A 19,694-nucleotide genomic window follows, 5' to 3' on the forward strand; every position below is an offset into this window, starting at 1 on the left:
GGTAAAGGTAAGGTAAAGGCCCTCCCGTTGATCGTCGATTTGCTCGAGCGGGCCCAGTAACGTCTCCATTGGAGACTTTGTTGTTACTGTGTCTGGCATGTCGAATACTCTTGGTAGCTTGCCGGGCTCTCCGAAATATAAAATCTTTATTAAAAATTTATATTATACAGCGGGTAGGGCATTTGCCTTGCACGCAGCCAACATGGCCGGCCCGAGTTCGATTCCTCCGCCCCTCTCAGAGAGCCTGGCAAGCTACCTAGAGTATCTCGCCTGCTCGGCAAAGCCTGGCAAGCTACCTGTGACATATTCGATATGCCCAAAACAGTAACAAGTGTCACAATGAAGATGTTACTGGGCCCACTCGAGCAAATCGATGAACAACGGGAGAAGAGGATAGTGACAGATATGCAAACATAGTTATGTACTATATTTATGTAGATATAAACTATGAATAATTTGTACTACATATTTAGATAAAACAAATTAAAATCCAAGAATATGAATGAATACTAGAAATTCTTTAGAAATAAGAAAGCTAAGCATTTAATACAATAAAATTTTAAAGAGCAACAAAGGAGAGCCTATAGAGTTTGAAAGAATGAGAAGAAAACTAAGGCAAAATTCAGTGAAATACAGATTTCTTTTAAAATAATAAGAGTTCACAAAATACAAAGCTGGTCTTTAATAATATTAATTAGTTAGAGAGAGCTCTCCAACAAGAATTACCAAGAAAAAAACCTTGAGGTTCGGTATGTAAATAAAAATTAAGCAATCCAAAGATAAAAATGAGTACTACAGAGGATTTTACAAACTCTTAATGAAGGGGTAATGAAACATTTTCTGATATTTAATTTGAAAGCCTTGAAGAAATATTAGGTATGAATTCCAAATTGACTTAAGGACTCAAAACTTGCAAAGACCAGTAACGAATCATAAACACAAATACCCAAGCAATTATAGATGTGGTTGGGAGTCCTACTTCCTTTTTCTGAAAACTGTCCCCCACCCTGAAGGGAAAGATAGTCAAGCCAGCAGATGGCATAGGATCCAGATTTTGTGCATTAACAAACTGTTGCTCTGCATGCTGAAATCCACCCAGACTGTGAAATCACTCCCAAGACAGGAAATCCCACACAGAAACTTTGGTGGGCTAAAATTCACACTAAACAAGAGGAAAGTCTCTCCTCTGATATGAGATAATATGTTTATCCCCATCATAGAGAAACTACAGGAGGAAAGAAGAAGAAACCAGAACTAAGAATACAAGAGAGAAAAAGACAGAGAGATAGAAACACATAATACCATGATGAGCAGCATGGGACACTTGAGACCATCATGCCTGAAATCCTCTGTGGGCTATGAAATACACATTCATGAAACCTAGTAGAGCATGGGCTGGAGCGATAGCACAGCGGGTAGGGCATTCGCCTTACAAGCGGCCAACATGGCCGACCCGAGTTCGATTCCTCCGCCCCTCTCGGAGAGCCCGGCAAGCTACCGAGAGTATTTGATATGCCAGACACAGTAACAACAAAGTCTCCAATGGAGACGTTACTGGGCCCGCTCGAGCAAATCGACGATCAACGGGAGGGCCTTTACCTTTACCTTTTTTAGTAGAGCATACTTGTAACTGCAGTAAGGCACCTTTAGTTTTATCTCTGCCACCAGCTCCAAACAAGGAACGGTTGTATAAAGATGTGAGGAAGAGGGAAGATGCTAGATTTTTACATCAAGTGGTTTTAGATTTTATTCTCTAGTGCTTTAAGCTCTGTGCTTCTCCTCATTGTTGGAAGACAGATCACTCACCAGCTGCAGAGTCTTTGTGAAGGGCAAAGGAAACTCTGCCCACAGGCAGCCCTTGGTGGACTCACCTGTATCTACCTTCACCAGAAAAGGGTCCTCCAGCTTCTTAAAGGATGCCAGTGCCACATTGCCTAGTAAGGACAATAGGATTCCAGTTGCCAAAGGCAATCACATATAGTGACATCACTTAAGCCATATTTTGATAGTGATGAGTGAAATTTCTTATTTTTTTAATTGAATCACCATGAGAAACCGTTACAAAGCTTTCATGTTCAAGTTTCTTTCATTCAACGATCAAACACCCATCCCTCCATCAGTGTACATTTTCCACCACCAATGTCCAAGTATCCCCCCCATACCATCCCTTCCCCTGCCTTCATTGCAATTTGCCCTATACTCTCTCTCTACTCTGGGGCATTATGGTTTGCAATATAGATACTTAGAGGCTATCACATTTGGTCCTTTCCTTTCAGCAAACATCTCCCATCCCTAACAATCCCTCCAACCATCATTGACTTAATGATCCCTTCTCTATTCCACCTGCCTTCTCCCCTAGCTCATTATGCAGGCTTCCAACCCTGGAGCAATCTTCCTGGCCCTTGTCTATACGTCCTTGGGTGTCAGTTTTATGTTATTTTATTTTATATTCCATAAATGAGTGCAGTCATTCTATGTCTGTCCCTCTTTCTGACTCATTTCACTTAGCATGATACTCTCCATGACCATCCGCTTATAAGCAAATTTCATGACTTCATCCTTCTGAACAGCTGCATAGTAGTCCATTGTGTAGATGTACCAAAGTTTCTTTAACCAGTCATCTATTCTCAGACACGGGTTGTTTCCAGATTCTGGCTATTGTGAATGGTGCTACAATTAACATACAGATGCAGATGTCATTTCTATTGTGCTTTTTTGCATCTCTGGGATATATTACCAGAAGTGATATTGCTGGGTAATATGGAAAGCTCAATTTCTAGTTTTTTAAGGAATTCCCATATTCTTTTCCAAAAAGGCTGGACCAGTCAGCATTCCCGCCAACAAGGAAAGAGAGTCACTTTCTCCCCACATCCCCACCAGCACTGGTTGTTCTTGTTCTTTTTGATGTGTGCCAGTGATGAGTGAAATTTCAGGGTGTGGAACACAGAAGAAAGTTAATCTGTGGCAATCCTGTTTTGACTCCAATATCCCAGAAAAGCTTTGTATTGACAAGACACAACTTTACAGACTGGATATACAAAACACATACATACATACATACATACATACATAGAGAGAGAATGGCCAACATTCATAGAATAACTGAACTTACAAGTCACAATCACTGAGAATAACATATTTACCAATCTCCAAGATACTTGGAAGATAACATAGCAGAAAGCCAAGCCCCTTTAAAACCAATAGAGTTCTCTGATAAAGAACAGTCCCATGTAAAGATCTAATAAACATAGTTTGGGAAGCAAGGAGGGGCATGTGGTCATGATAAGAAGATACAAACAACTTGGATGAAAAGTATAAAGAGGGACCTCAGCAAGGCACATTGCTGCAGAAGGCGAGCCGCTGTCTACTGCTGTACTGCTGAGAAACATCACACAGCCCTTGGCCAGGACGGACACCTCTGTAACTGACCCCTGCAGGTCACCCTGCTGTTGGACCCAGACGGATAACTCGGACCCTTGCTCGGTGGCCTGACTTCCACTTGCTTACGTGAGTGCTTGAAAAAGACTTAACTTTTGACTATCTTGAATTGTTTGTTTATTTTACTTAGAAAGGAAATGCTGATTTTCTGCCATGTAAAAACATGCAATGTGATTGGGAATGTAACTTTGACTCTCTCTAAGTCAGTTATTCTACTCCACTGCCAGAGTTTATTCTTTACCTAACGGGCTGCTATTGAAAGGAAACCTCCAATCCTCCCCTTGCCTCTTGTCAGTTCCCAGGACATACTTCCCAGGACATACTCCATCTGACCATGTATCACTGTCAGTATTGCTTTTTTAATACCTACCTGAGGTGGAGGCAGAAACTGTGTCTGAAGATCTACTCTTAGAAAATTGGGTGAATTGTAGCATGGGCCAAATTGTGAGATAACAGGATTCCAGGTGGAGATATAGACTGTCTCATCCCAGTCTTAGCCCATAATTAGCATGACACCTGCAAAGAGTCATTGTGAAACAAACATCATAGTGTAGAAAAGACCAGTGCCTGATCCCTATATTAACTTCCAGTCAGCTAATAGGCAATGCATTTGGTGTTTTCTAATGCTCACGCCCTGCTTTGAAGTTGGTCTGCTAAAAAAATATCCCATTCGCTCTATAACCTGAATCTGGTGTGTTCATGCTTCGTCATCCTGGACAAAGATGTCGATAACTCAAATTCCATCACCAGAGATTGTTACTCCTCCGCATCATTGCCTCCAGGAAACAGGAGCAAAGGCTCCCTGTAAACTCATGCTGTGTCCCAGACTTGGGGACAGGGAGGCTGTGCTTATTTGAAGCACTACTTGCTAGAAGTGTTCCCATAAAAGCTAACTTTCAGGGAATACATGGGTCTCAAGTGATAGGCTTCTTAATGAGAGCAACAGGAAGCATATTATCCCAAAGCAGCCTCTCATTGATTAATGACTGGGGGGAGGAGACGTGATTCCTGCAGGCACTCCCTCTATTAACCAACTGGGAACATGACAATGGACATGCTACCCAGTGGCCCTGCCCTGGCTACCTGTACTGCATGTGAGAACCTGGCAGGCAGGACACGGCCCACTGCAGAGCATGAGAAAAGCCCAAGCATCTCATCTTTCTGTTCTGGTTTTGCCTATCCTCCAAAACAAGTCATGAAACTCTGGTCCAGTAGGATTTGCTTTAATAAGCACACACCCAAAGGCATGCCCAGGCCAAGGGGAGGCAATCCTGGGAGAGGTTCCCAAGGTTAGAGGTCACCTGCTCTGATCTCCTACCCAGCTGGGGCAGACATTGACCTGAGATTCCTAAACATCACGTGACTGATGGGACCAGGAGGAGGGGCCTGTCATGACATTCATGCCGAATACTCGGCATTCTGACATTGCTGGGTCTATTTCAGAGCACAAACTCACAAGGGGAGGAGGGAAGGTAGGTTGAGGCCCAGATCTGAAGACAGCTTGCCATGCTTAGAGCCTCAGCTCCAAACAAGTTCCTTGACCTCCGCGGGCCTCCATCTTCTCATCTGTACAGTGGGCCCAGGATACTCCGCTAAGTGAGGTTAGCATGGGAGGTGGGCAGAGTTGTAATTCACTGAGGACTAGCAGTTATGGTGAGTGGTGAAATCTTAGAGGAGGAAGGGAAGGAATGAGGAGGAAGAGGTGGGGAAGAAAGGGAGATAAATGGGCTATACAGGGGGGAGAGGAGGAGGAAGAACTCACACAAGGGAAAAGGCCAGCCAACTCCAGGCTGCCCACAGGGGACAGCAAAGAGCACGGACAGGTGACTGTGACCGGTGCCATGACAGAGGTGTTGCTGCAGTGTGACAGAGAAAGACACGGAGAGAAGCAGAGAAAAAGGGCTTTTGGAAGAGGTGACTCAGACCTAACTCACGAAGATAAAGAGTGGAAGTTACATGGGGCAGGACAGACCAGTCCAGCTCTGCCCAACTCCCAGGGGAGCCAGGGAGCCCGCCCTGACTGGCAGAGGGAAACCCCCAGCCCGCAGTCACCCTCAATTTTACTGTGGTTGAGAATTCAGAGGGCTGAAGTCCAGATGAGACTTAGACCCGGCTCTCTTTGGGATAGATTACTCTGTCTTCCTGGGTCAGGTCACTGTCTGGGAACTCGGCTCTCACAGGAGGAAGATTAGCCTGCAGGGAGCATGAGGATACTGGAGGGAAGGATGGAGAAAGATGCCGAGACATCAGGGTTGGATCCAACCCCCTAGGCCCAGGAAGCTGCGGGCACAGGAGAGAAGTCGAGGAAGCTGGGCAGTGGAAGGGCAGGGCGGGTGACACCACTAGTGGCAAAACACAGGGGAAGGGGGCAGAGTCCCCAGGAGCCATTTTCCCACTGCCTGAGGGAGACACGCAGGGGACCCAAAGGGCAGGGGGTGTTTGCAGCAACAGCATGGACTGACCTCCCTCTGCCTCAGGCTACTGGTTTACCCGCTGGCTCTCAGCCACCTCCCAGGGGGCTGATTCCATGGAGGGGCCATGCCCAGGGACCTGCATCCCTGCACCATCCCCACTCATTCCCACCATGGCCAGGGAATCTTGGCCTTGAGGGCAGAGTGACCACTTCCCAGTCTGGTTCTGACCTCAGCTGATGGTGTTCTCAGCTGCCTTTAGCAAATAGTCAACAGTAGATCCTGTGCTCTTTCGCCTTGTTTAAATTGTGGAAAACAGAGAGTACTGAGCAAGCAGTGACCCAGGTGGCACAAGAGCCAAGCCTGTGTTTGACTCCCAGGGCCCCGCCCCCACAGCCACAGCATCTCCAGTCATGCCTTGGTGGCATACATACAGCCCAAGGACCGTCAGGAGTGCCCCCCAAACCCGTGCTGATAAACCACAATGCCCAAAAGGAAAGAGAGAGAAAGAGAGAGAGAGAGAGAGAGAGAGAGAGAGAGAGAGAGAAGAAAAGCGCCTGCCATAGATTGCTACTTCCATTTGTCTATTATTGATTTTTTAATTATTTGTCTTTTTAATATCAAGATAACCAATACAGTTAATGTTTATGCTCTTGGTATACAAATCCTTGCAGCTCCACCATCATTGAAGTCAACATCAGTGACCATGACTCTCCTTATGTCATTCTGGTCCTCTCCATCCAACCCCACTGCCCCATCTCCACCTGCCAACCCCCCCCCCCCCCCGCCCGAGTTCTGTTGTAAGAGCACTGGGTTCAGTCCCATTCCTCATTGGCATTCCCTTTATTTCTATATAAACTACATATAACTGAGATTTCCTGGACTTTGCCCTTCTTCCTGTGGCTTATTTTGCTTAAGATGATAATATTCTTTCTGTTAATGATTTATATCATCACATTGACACTGGAGATACTTCATATAACTATTTTTATTGTTGAATCTTGATCTGTATCCTAAGATATAGTCCACCTTCAAGAAAATGTTATGTACGCTTAAGAAAAAATATGTTTTCTGTTGCTGTTGGATAGAATGCTTTATATGTGTCTGATATAATCCAATTAATGTACCACTCAAGTATTCTATTTTCTTGCTTATCTATAGGGTCATTGTTCTGTTAATTACTGAGTTCAGGTATCCTACAACTACTACTGTACAAGTCACTATTTTTCTCTTCAATTCTATTAAATTTTCTTTATTTTGAGCATATATTTTTAAGTTATAAATATTTGTTATTATCATCTTTTTTGTTATTTGGGGGCCACAGCTGGCAATGCTTGGGGGTTACTCCTGCCTCTGAACACAGGGATCATTCTGGAACTGCTCATGGAACCTTCTGGGATGTCAGGGATTGAACAAAGGCCAGCTGCATGCAAACTAAGCATGCTACCCACTGCACCATCTATCTGGCTCCTATTATACTTTCTTGCTTCATTTTACCTTTTATCATATATGATGTTTTTCCTTCTTATAATTTTTTAACCCCCTTAGCAGTGCTCAGGGAGACCAGCACCACTTTAAGTAATACACAGCCAAAGAATTTCAGATAGTTCAGGATGGGTCTGGCAGTACTGGGGGTTTCCAGTGATCCACATGGCAGCTTTGAAGAAACAATGCAGTGCTAGAAGTTGGCCTCTAGCCCTTGTGCATGAATAACACAACTTAGCTCCACAACCCAATTCTTATAGCTTTTCTATTGACATTTTATTTTGCCTGATATTGGGGTAGATAAACCACTCTCCTAATGCATTTAATAAATCTTTCCCTGGAGATGGTCACCACTATTTCTGAATATTCTTATTATATGTCCTTTACCTTTGTTTTATATTTTAGTCTTTGGATGCAAAATGAGTCTTTTGCAATCAGCATATAATTGTATACTAGTTTTGTCAACACTTTCTGCCAATATATTTCATCTGGAAATTTTATCTACTTTTATTTAATACATTGTAGCACTGTCCTCCCATTGTTCATCGATTTGCTCAAGCGGGCACCAGTAACATCTCCATTGTGAGACTTGTTACTGTTTTTGGCATACCGAATACGCCACGGTTAGCTTGCCAGGCTTTGCCTTGCGGACACAATACTCTTGATAGTTTGCCTGGCTCTCTGAGAGGGTTAGAGGAATCGACCTGGGGTAGGCCTGGGTGGGCTTCGTGCAAGGCAAGCGCCCTATCTGCTATGCTATCACTCCAGCCCATTTAATGCATTAAAGGAAGGAAAAACAACATATATGATAAAAAGTAAAATGAATTACTTATAAGGAGGCACTTAATTGTATTTTCCTATTTCCTCACTTTTATTTTCCTCTGTTTTTATTTTTCCTTCTTTTTTGTTTGTTTTGGTGGGGAGGTCACACCCAGAGTTTCTCAAGGCTAAACCCTGGCTCTGTGTTCAGGGATCACACCTGGCAGGGTTCAGGGGACTATATGGGATGCCAAAGATTAAACCTGGGTCAGCCATATGCAACACCAATGCCCTGTCTGCTCTACTATTTACTTCATCCCTCTATTTTATTTTTCTCCTTTACTGTCCTCTTTTCCATTTTCTTGACTTTTTATTTTGTTTGGGGGTCATACACAATGATTCTCAGCACTTACTCCAGGCTCTGTGCTCAGGGATCACTCCTGGCAATGCTCAGGGAAACATATTCAGTGCAGGTATCAAAGTGGGTCCTCTAAGCTCCAAGGCAACCACCTAAACTTGTGTCAATCTCTATGGGCCCTTTACTTGATTTTTGTAGTAAAATATTTTAATTTCCTTTCTGATTACTCACCATACAAAATACAATTAATGTCTTAAGGTCTTAACACACCGATTAGAATATATGCAGCATAACAAATCACCAACAAAATATCTATTCCTATATGGTTCTGTCCCAGTATGCTTTGGTCATTTAAGAAATGAAAGCTAAATAACCATTTATATGGTTATAAACCACAGAATAAACATTTTTTTGTGACTAAATGTAAAATCAAACAGAAAGTGAAAGGTGGAGTTACAAACTAAAATTAAATTAACAATTTGTATAATTGCCTGTGTATTAAAAATATATGAGATCTTAATTTCTTCATACACATAACTGTCTAGTATTTCCTAATTTCAACAAGAAATTCTCCTTACAGCATTTGTTGCAGGGCATATTAGAGACAACTCCTCCAACTATTGTTCACTTGGAAAGACCCTAATTCCTCTCTCATTTTCATTGAAAGACATTATTGGATAGTGTTGCTGAATATAGAATATCTGGTTAGCACTTTTTCTTCATTCAGTAATTTGAATAATTCAATGGAATACAAATTCAATTTTATGAAACTTTACCTCTGCTTTAAAATTTAGAATTATCTTGTCTAACTTGTGATTACAGGTTTAATGACAGTACAAGTAAAGGTCACTGTCAATATTAAGCTCTTAATTAAGTATCTGAGAAATCAAAGCAAATAATCTTAAGCTTTAGAGTAGGGAATTGAGGGTCAGACTTCTGACATGTTCTAGGTCACACAGTTCATGTAGGAAAAAAATGAATCATGGTTAAATGAGATATTCTTCTCCCATTGCATAGGTAGCACTGACCTAGAAGACCCACATCATCTCACGAGCATTTCTGATTTAGCAGAGTTTGGCCGTATTGCACAATGCTGCTTTACACCTGTCTTCTCTGGCTGATGACCAGTGGCCTTTGGACCATACGGGCTCAGGATACCAACGAGAACGTGAGCGTCAAGGGTGCTTATAGGAAACTAGCTACAAACAACATTGGATTTGCCTTTAGCCTGTTTCAGCACCTACAGAGCTTGGCTCCTGATGAGAATATCATCTTCTCCCCTATAAGCATCTCTATGGCCTTGTCTATGATGGTCCTCGGCGCTGGTAACCAGACAGGCACCCAGATCCTTCAGGGCTCTGGCTTCAACCACAGTCCAATTCCCAAGGCCGATATTCTCCAGAGTTTCCAGCAACTTTACCAACTCCTCCGGCAGTTGGATGACAGTTTGGGAATGAGCATGGGAAACACATTGTTCTTCCAGCAGAGCCTGAAGCTTATGGATTTATCCTCAGATGACCTCAAGCGCTACTATGGGTTGGAGAATGTGGCTATAGATTTCAAAAACTGGGACAGAGGCAGCAGCCAAATTAATGAATATATCAAAGAGAAGACAAGGGGGAAAATCTCAGACTTGCTCTCGAAGCTGAAGGACCCAACCCCCCTCACGCTGCTCAACTACATCTACTCCACAGGTAATCTCTACCTTCCCATTCTGATAGGATCCTGTCTGCAACTGATGAAAACAGTTAAAGCCATCAAAATGATGCTTGTATGTTGGATAGTATTAGATTGTACAAAACACAGGACACGCACGATTGCTTTTTTTTGTACTAGGAAGGTGGGGGCCGAAAAGGGTTGAGAGCATGCCCGAACTCATAGACATTAGTTCAAGGTCCCAGACATGTAACCACAAACATCTGGCAGCCTCACAGACATTGGCTGAGCTTGGCTGTGACTCTGGAACTAGACCAGAGGGTAGAAATACAACTGAGGAACAGGCAGCCCCACCACAGGAGTTCTCAGTCCTCTATCACCCGCTTTTCCTAAGCTCACAGCCAGCTCTGTCTATCTCAAGCAAACTGAAGTTTCTCCTCATCAGGTTGGAGCAGAATTTTCTAAAGTGCCCATTCATAAAAATCACCAGGAATATATGCTGTTAGGTTCCAGAGCCCACACGAGATATAATGAAGCAAAGTATCCTGGGAAAAGTCTAGAACTTGTATTTTTTTGATAAATTCTCGCTCCTGACAACTTTTTTGCTTGGTTGGTTGCTTTTTGGAGGAAACACACTTTTCAGTGCCCAGGGATTAAGCCTGGCTTTGACTCAGGGGTCAATCCTGGTGGTGCGTAGAAAACTACATGGGGTCCAGATGTTGAACTCAGGTCAGCCATATACATGCGAGGAAACATCTTACTCTGTACTATCTCTCTGGTCCTGATCACGTTGGAAATCTGCTGGGTTGGAAATCATACTCCTATAGAATGAAATGGGACCTTACTCTAGTTACAATAGCTGTGGTCCTCACCCAAGGCGACTCTATCACTCTCCCAATCCATCACATCACTCTGACCTCTGCCCGTGTCTGCAAGTCTCCTGTCTCCTCTACTTTCAAGGACCTGTAATTAGACTAGGTCAGCCTGAATAAAGCAGAATAATTTTATTTCATGATCAGTATATTGGCACCCTTAAATACCAACCATTAACTAACATCTTCACAGGCTTCAGGTATTAAACCATGAGTTTCTGAGATCTGGCACCCTTGTCCCTTCTATACCTGGTCTTCCATCCTCATGACTACACCTAACACTTTCTCCAACCTTCAGATATTAGCTCAACACTTAAACATTCCATGAAGATTCCCATGGTTCCCTCATGCAAATCTTTCCCTCTCAAATAGTAGGTTTCCAGCACTTCATTTTACCAGTTGTCTTAGAGGAACATGTTATTCTGGAACCAAGTTACTGTAACCACCAAGAAGTCATCTTCAAAGAATGGCAGGTGGAAGAGAAAGAAAGAAATAAGAGTAAAAGCTGTAAAGAGAGTACAGAGGTTAAGACACTTGCCTTGCATGCAGCTGACCCCAGTTCTATCCTTGATACCACATGTTGCCCTGCCAATCACGGCTGCAGTCCATTGGCATGGCCCCCTGGGCTGCCTCTGTATCAGGTACACCATCATGTCAGCAGTGCCCTGTTGATCAGAAATTCCCATGCAGCACTGACTTCCCCCACCTCTTCATCCACTTAGCCACTGTGGGCACTCAGGTTGTTTCCAAGCCTTGACTCTCGTGAATAATGCAGTGAACATGGTTGTGCAGATGTCTCTACAAGAGACATACTCCAGTTTCTTTTCTTCAGGTAAATTGCCAGAGTGGATTTGCTGGATCATATGATAGAGTCTTTTTTCATTAATTTTTGAGAAACTACACAATGGTTTTCATTGAAGTGGCACCAAGTTATCTTTCAACAAAAAATGAAGTAGGATTCCTTTTCTCTACATTTGCCAGAACCTACATTTCTTTTTTTTTATTTTATACAAGCCATTCTGAGAAGTGGAAACAAGTACTGATTTTTGAGGGAGGGGGCCTGGGAGGTGTCATATTTTGTTTTGAATTTTTTATGGTGGTTAATGGTAATGAATTTCATCTCCTATACCTGTTGGGCATTTGAATTATATTCTTATTTAGTACCATCATTATTTTTAATTAGGTTAATTATTTTGTGGTATTGAGCTGTATAGTAAATGTTTATATGCTCAAACACTAGTATGTGAATTGAAATTATTTTATCCTATTCCTTGGAATTTTATCCTATTTCTTTTTCTATTACTTTATGTTTAGAGCACCTTTCTTTATACATATATATATATATATATATATTTTGCTTTTTTGGGGGGGGGTCACAGCGGGTGATGCATAGTGGTTACTCCTGGCTCTGCACTCAGGAATTACTCCTGGCGGTGCTCGGGGGACTATATGGCATGCTGGAAATAGAACCCGGGTCAGCCATGTGCAAGGCAAACGCCCTACCGGCAGTGCTATCTCTCCAGCCCCATATACGTATATTTTTAATTTGATTGCATACAATCCTTTGACTATCTTTGTTTGATTTATTTTGCTTTTGTTACTTGTGATTCTGGTTATCATATCCAAAATATTATGCCAAACCAAGCCAAGGGTCTTTTTCCCCATGCTACTTACTAGGCATTTTATGGTGTCTTGAGAAGTCTGGAATGGTCTTACTGGTGGTGAGTCAGTCCCCAGAAAATTGTTGCTCATAGTAAGGAGGAGCATGACATCGTCCCAGTTTCCAGGTCTTCTCTCTGGTCCTGAACATGTGCTGGGGTCTCTTTGAACAGTCCTTAGGAGGGACACTGGTCCAGGGCGTCCTCCAGCCTTGGCCCCACAGCTAGGTATGACAGATCAGATCTCTTTATAGACCTGCACAATGGTCAGCCTTGTCAGCCCCTTCTGAGATTAAAGAGTTGTTGGACTTGAGATCAAGTGCAGCAAGACCCCCTCGGATCCTCCACAAAAGAATTTTGGTGCTCTTTCCTTTTTCATTTTGTTTTTGGGCCCAGTATTATTTGGGTCTTACTTTGGGCTCCGTTCTCAGGGATCATTTCTGGTGGGTATTGGGGGACCATATGGAATGCAAGGGATCAAACCCAGATCAGAAGCATGCAAGGCAAGCACCCTACCCACTGGACTATTACTTTAGTCCCTCTTGGTCTTCTTGAACCATGACTAGGCTTAACCCAATGCCAAGGAAGTCCTGAGGAGACATGACTCCTGTCTTTGAACAGTCAAATTTATAGGAAACAGGAGAGACTCTGTGGCCATGGCTTCAGTGGGATGGAGAGGTCACAGAATTCACATTCTTCCCTCATTGCTAGGAAGCTTGAAAGTCCCATCTGCAAAGGGAATGAGATCCTGATCTTGAAAGGACAAACATTCGCGTGACATCATGAACAGGACGGTGGGTGACCCAAGTAGAAATAGGGCAAGCGCCTGTAGCCTGAAGCTCAGAGGCATCTTCTCACACCTTATCTGCCTCCAGAAAAAGGGTCCCTCTGGGGTCAGGAATCACCCCCGGGTAGACAGTGCGACTGATTGTGCAGGCCACCTGCTGAGCAACTGTGATCAGGCTGGCAGGGACAGGGAGGGTGTGGATAGTCCTTACCCCTCCCCATGTCCCATTCTCATCCCCTAGGAAGATGATTTCCTATTCTTAGATCAAGGAGCACATTCTGGATACACTACAGTTGGGGAGAGGTATGAAGGAGGGTTTCAAAACAAGACAAAATCTTCCTTTATTCTACAAAATAAAGGATGGTGAATTTCTTTATATTCTGTAGAAACCAATGTTGGATTATTTTATTTATTTGTAGAAGCAGCTACCATCCATCAAGAGGGTGAAGGGTCCCCCAGCCTGTCTCTAGGCATCCATACTTCACCAGGACACTATCAGATCAGAAGGGGCCCCTCCACTGTCTGAGTATTTACCCCAGCTCTGAATAACCTCTTGCAATCCTCCTCCTTCCTCTACCCACTTCTTTCATAGGCCTCTGGACAAAACCCTTTGACCCAGACAACACCAAGGAGGAGAACTTCTTTGTGGATGACAAGACCATAGTTAAGGTACCCATGATGACCCAGACAAGCGTCTTCAATTTCCTGTATGACCCAATACTGGACTGCACGGCGCTACAGTTGGACAATGTAGGCAACAGAACCACATTGTTCGTCCTACAGCATGGGGATAATAAGGACAGGCTCATTCATGAACTGACCCAGGATACTCTGATTAGGTGGTCCCAGTCCATCGTCACCAGGTAACTGCATCCTTTCTCTGGGGTACATATTTTCCTGTCTACTGTGATCCCCAGAGACAGTGAGGTCTCCTGACCAGGAGGGATCTGCAGATTACACTGAGTCACTTCTGGGCTTTCTGTCAAGTGAGCACCTCCCCCCCTTGATGGTAGAGGTAAAATACACTGCTATGTATTGTTCCATAGTTTTGTTCAAGAGAGCTTTACAATCAACTAGTCCCCAAATGGCAACATGGATCTTACACAATGCCTATGGTTGATTTTATAAGTCATTCAGGGTACAGAATGAGTCTTAAATCAATCTGAAAATAAGTAAGAATTTCAGGGAATGAGTAGCTAGTAGAAGTAAGTATGCTGTGGGCCTGGGGTCAGGAGGAAAGTCAGCCAAGAAGGACCCACCTCTGGAGCACATGATGGCCATAGAATACATGGAGAGTATTAGCACAGTGTGGGAGTGAATAATGCAGCAGGAAGGGATGAAGGAACCATTGGAGGCATTTCCTCCACTGAGCTCGTAGTCCTCATAGTCCAGGGAGCATCACTTCTTGCCTTGAGTGGCATGGTAGGGGTGTGGGAGGTCAGAGTGCATATGGGTGTGTGTTTGTGCTATTCTGGGGTTCCTCTGCCACCCGCTCACTCTTTTTTTTTCATGTTTACTTATGTTTATTTTTTTTATTAGTGAAACACCATGAGGTACAGTTGTAGATTTATAAATTTTTGTGCTTGCGTTTCGGTTATACAATGATCAAATACCCATCCCTCCATCAGTGCCCATTTTCCACCACCATGGATAACACCCCCTCACTCTTCCACCTGTCCCCTCCCCTCCTCTCAGCCACAGCATTTAAGGAACCTGTAATTAGAGTGTGGGGACACCAGGGGGCGGAAGTCACCAGGAGTCAGCCTCTCTCCTCTCCACCTTGCCCATTCTGTAACTTCCCCATTCTCAACTCCCCCTGCCTTTACTTTCCAGTGCCCCAGGAGACAGCCTGCAAGATTCCACTCCACTCACCCTCCTGTGACACCCAGCTGCCAATGGCCCATGTCCCCTATGCCAGCCCCAGGGGCTGTCAGATCACAGAGACTGGTTTCCAGATTCTTACTTGGGAAACTCGCATGAGTTCTCAAGATGCTGATTCCCGTTTGGAACAAATGTGTCCCTGTGGCTGTGAGGAGTTAAGGAGCACAGAGTTCTGCTCAGTTCTACTCCAAGCCCTTGTCTTTGGAGAAGGATTTCTCCATCACCAAACTCCAGATCTATTTGATTCTGAGCAAAAGAATATCCCAGCCGTCCTATCCCGTGCAGAGGCAGTTCCTGTGCCTTCCAGTTACTTAGCTTCCAGAAGTCTCCTCCTCTCAGGAGAGAAGGAAAGAGAAGAAATTATGAAAGAAGCCAATTGCCATAAGAGGGCAACAGGTGAATGTGATGGACCTGTTAGGGCCACTTGTTCCTACAAGTGCTCCCTCTGCTCCTCCCCACATGCCAGGAGGCACTGGAAGACCATAGGCTTTGTTCAAGTGTCTGAGTGTCTAGGGGACCAGTTGATGACATGCAGGATCAGCTCAGGGAAGAGCTGGGCACAAAAGTTTGCTCCAGAGCCCCTGAGAGGAGCTGTCTGAGAAATGGAGGAAGAGGGAAATTCATCTCTTACTGTTCTGTGTGTCCCAGTCCAGAGGCAGGCTGCTCTGGATCATTCCAGGGTAGGGGGAGTGTGAACACCAGGGCACTGCCCTGCAGGACTGTCTAACCTTCATATTTCCCTGAGCAGTCTTGTAGAAGTCAACGTCCCCAGACTCTCCCTGTCTGGCACCTATGACCTCGGGGATATCATGAAGTCCATGGACATCATAGACTTGAAGAAGGAGCAGACAGACCTAACCGGCATCACTGGCAATGCCAAACGGAAGCTGTCAAAGGTAACTCTCACTGCTCTCTCAAGTCTACACTGAGAGTGACTGGCGGCCCCACTATGGTCTTTCCCTGAGTGGGTGTCCGGGTCCTGGGCCTTGAACCCAGGTTACAGCAGGCTCTCTGAGGGCTCAGCCAGAGAAGGAGAGTGTCCTGGTCATGTAGCAGGATGGTAGTCTGGGAGGCTGCAACACCACATGTCCCTATGCCGTCTGGGAGACTAGGGAAAGGAAGCGATCAGGAGGGACATGTGCAGCCCTGAAAGAGGATGGAGAGTGGAGATGTCTGGAAAATTCCCACTGTGCCACCACCCACTGCCTCACTGTCTTCATCCTTCTCCTCTTCATCCATTCATCCCAAAAGAGCTCTCTAGGGCACTGGGGGTGTCCCCATGGCTCTGCTGGTCCTTCCCTCAGAGATCTGACAATCCTGTGGATGACTAAACTATTAGCCTTCAGGGGACTTGGAGAACACCTTGGGGCAGTAATCTCCTATTGCCCACACATGAACTCATAGCCCGGAGATGTTCAGTCAATTCATGATGGCCCCTCCTCCTACAGACAGTGCTGGCCTGTCCCTGGAAGGATCTCTCAGGAGGTCCAGGCACTGACCAGGGCTGCAGAGTCCTAGAGCAGAGTCCCCCTCTGCCCTGGGCTTGAGCTCAGGCCTCATTCCCAGCACCCACCTGGTGACCCGGCTTGTGGCTCCCAAGCCCCACCCCAGAGCACGGGAACCTCCGTGAGCTTCTCTAAAGCCTGCTCAGGTTTCCTTCCAAGCCCTGTTTGTGCTGACTCCAGAATTCATTATCTTTTTCATCACACCCTGAACTTCCCAGTCACTGACTCATTACTCCCATTACTCCCCCACCCCCGACAGGAACACATCTGGGAATAGAGATTATTTTCCTTTTTCCTTGGTTCATAGCCATTTCCTATGGTTCATACCCAACAGGTGCTGCATGCGGCCCAGCTGGAAATCATGGAGCAAGGCTTGAAACCAGAGGTCCCCACAAATGACAGCATGTACAGGAACCGCAGACCTGCCATCATCCGCTTTGACCGGCCCTTCCTCGTCATGGTCTTTGACAAAGTCTCCTGGAGCATTCTTTTCCTGGGCAAGGTGATTAATCCCGTCTAAGAAACTGGCATGTGCAGCGACGGTGACCTCTGGATTTAGACTTGGGACTGTTTCTAATTTCCCAGGGATCTCTCCTTATAATAAACAGCCATCCTTACAACCGAGCATTTCTGTGATTTGAAAGGGAAAGGAAAACATTTGACAACCTTGAATATAGCCGAGCCACCTGACATTGGCGGGCTTCCTCAACCCCCGTTGCACCTGTGGGAAGCCTGCAAGAATGGAGTATGGAGTCAGAACTCCTTTTACAAACCTCTATAATTTTGAAATGATTTCTAACTAGAAATTGTCTCAAGAAGAGGTAATTTCAGTCAAAATACTACCAAAAGGAGAAAGCATTGAGGGACATAAAGACAGATTATAGATGATGGTAGATAGAGATAGGTAGGCACATAGACAGGTCCATACATGCTATGGAGATACATAAATTCATAAATAGGTAGATATATAGTTAAAAATGTAAAGCAAAATAATTTTATCTAAAGGAATTCAGCTAGAAATGTGAGGGGGTAAGAGAGATGCATTCAAGAGAACACAGGCTTCTTCAGAATGGGAAAGCCAGATATGTATGTTTTGAAATATAAGATACATAGATAACTAAATAGAAACATAAATATTAAATATCTAGATACATAAGAAACTATAAAGTATATAGGTAGAAGATATGGTATGTATATATAATATATATTGAGAAATTGGATTGAAGTATACTACTTACATAGACATATTTATACCTTTATAATACATACATTACTATATATATAATTATATATACACACACTTCAGGTATTTTCCTAAATATGGAGATATATACAACACAAAGATATAAACTTGAGTATAAACTTGAATTCTAAAACCATGATACTCTGAATTGAAAAACATTCAGTCCATTTCTATGCAGATCAAAATTAACAAAAAGCTGCTAATTAGGCCCATTACCATTGCCCATTTTCCTGGAGGGTTTATATGATACCATTAAATAACAGAAAAGAGATTCAAGAACTAGGGATAAAAGAATTAAAATGGCATTTGCAGGTACTTGTAATAAACCTCCATAACCCTAGCAAATCCATAATAAACAAATTCAGATAATGAAAGAACTCAGCAAGATGCCCAGATACAAATAAAGTCCTCTATATATATAGACACAGAACAGTAAAGGCATATCACAGAAAAGCAAGTCCAATGGTAATGAAAGATACATATTACATAGGAATAAATGAGACGTGCAAAATCTATAATAAAAAAAGCTAACATATCTCTTATGAATGCAGGGTTAGACCAGAGCTATGGAAGATGTGCTTCTTGGATAAGACACATCCAATATTCTTAACATCACCTAGAGACCAGTTCTCTTTATGTTAATAATGTTTAATAATGTAATACTTTTCCCATGAAAATACTAACAATGTGGCATGATTTTCCAGAGAGAGAGACAAGATGGTAAAAAGTCCATGAAAGAAAACAAATATACAGAAAATCTAGGGAAGGGGGGAAGAAGAGGAAAAGGGAGGAATGGTGAGGTGAGGGTGATGTGTGCGTGTGTGTGTGTGTGTGAGAGAGAGAGAGAGAGATACAGAGACAGAGACAGAGACAGAGAGATTGGGGGTCACACAGACCATTTAATTGTATGGGTGGACTGCTGATATGGGTCAGAATGTCTAGAAACCTACCCAAGCAAAAAGAGAAAAACAAATTGATTAAAAATACTTCTAAAATCAATGGCTTGAGGACAATTGAATAGTCATTTGAATGAGGAAAAGAAATAACTATAAATGAACCTGTTCCTCATATAGGCTACACAAGAAGAAACTGAGAACAGAGATCTATAGTTGATAAAACACTCCCCAAGCCCTAGTGGGAACCAGGTGGGTCCTGCAGGATCAGGGGGTGAAAAGGTCTCTGGGTCCAGGGATGCAGCTCAGTGGCACAGCACCCACTGCCCATGTGAAGGCCAGCCCTGGATTCCCAGCACCTCCAGCATCTCTGAATATGACCCCGACCCCACACAGCTGAGCCTCACCACCACAATAAGGGAGAGACCCCGGCACACTACACCCACGTGGTGTGAGCAGCACAAGTGGGCAAATCCCGCCAAGCACCCCAGCCACAGCAAGCAACACAACCACAGCCCAGAGAGGGCAGCAATGACAGCAGGGGAAGGGAGGGACAAAGGTTAACCATCAGAAACATTCAGCCAACGGCCGACCTCCTAGGGGGAAAGAGAAGCCCACACTTAGCTCTCCCTCAGCAAGGAAATCACTTCACGGCTCAGGCCATGAGGCCTGTCCACCAATGTGGGTCAATGAAAGGTGTGCTGGGGCTGTCCCAAGCCAGGAGGACAGTTCCTGATGGTTCCTACAC

The 19,694-nt window shown here is 44.1% G+C and overlaps 1 protein-coding gene across 2 annotated transcripts; it reads left to right on the forward strand.

Annotated features, from left to right (window-relative positions):
• The first annotated feature begins 4,813 nt into the window (after positions 1-4,813).
• On the forward strand, positions 4,814-17,410 carry LOC130041121 (corticosteroid-binding globulin-like). Of its 2 annotated transcripts, none has more exons than XM_056133134.1 (5): positions 4,814-4,910; positions 9,469-10,145; positions 14,017-14,287; positions 16,054-16,201; positions 17,145-17,410. In XM_056133134.1, exons 2-5 carry the CDS (start codon positions 9,542-9,544, stop codon positions 17,328-17,330), a joined length of 1,209 nt encoding a protein of 402 aa, XP_055989109.1. In that variant the 5' UTR covers positions 4,814-4,910; positions 9,469-9,541; the 3' UTR covers positions 17,331-17,410. The 2 variants fall into 2 exon arrangements, with proteins under 2 accessions (XP_055989109.1, XP_055989108.1); XM_056133133.1 differs by having other exon boundaries at positions 4,898-5,039.
• The last annotated feature ends 2,284 nt before the right edge of the window (positions 17,411-19,694 follow it).

This window comes from Sorex fumeus, unplaced genomic scaffold, assembly GCF_029834395.1.
Source record: "Sorex fumeus unplaced genomic scaffold, SorFum_2.1 ptg000098l, whole genome shotgun sequence".
In the NCBI taxonomy this organism is placed as follows: domain Eukaryota; kingdom Metazoa; phylum Chordata; class Mammalia; order Eulipotyphla; family Soricidae; genus Sorex; species Sorex fumeus.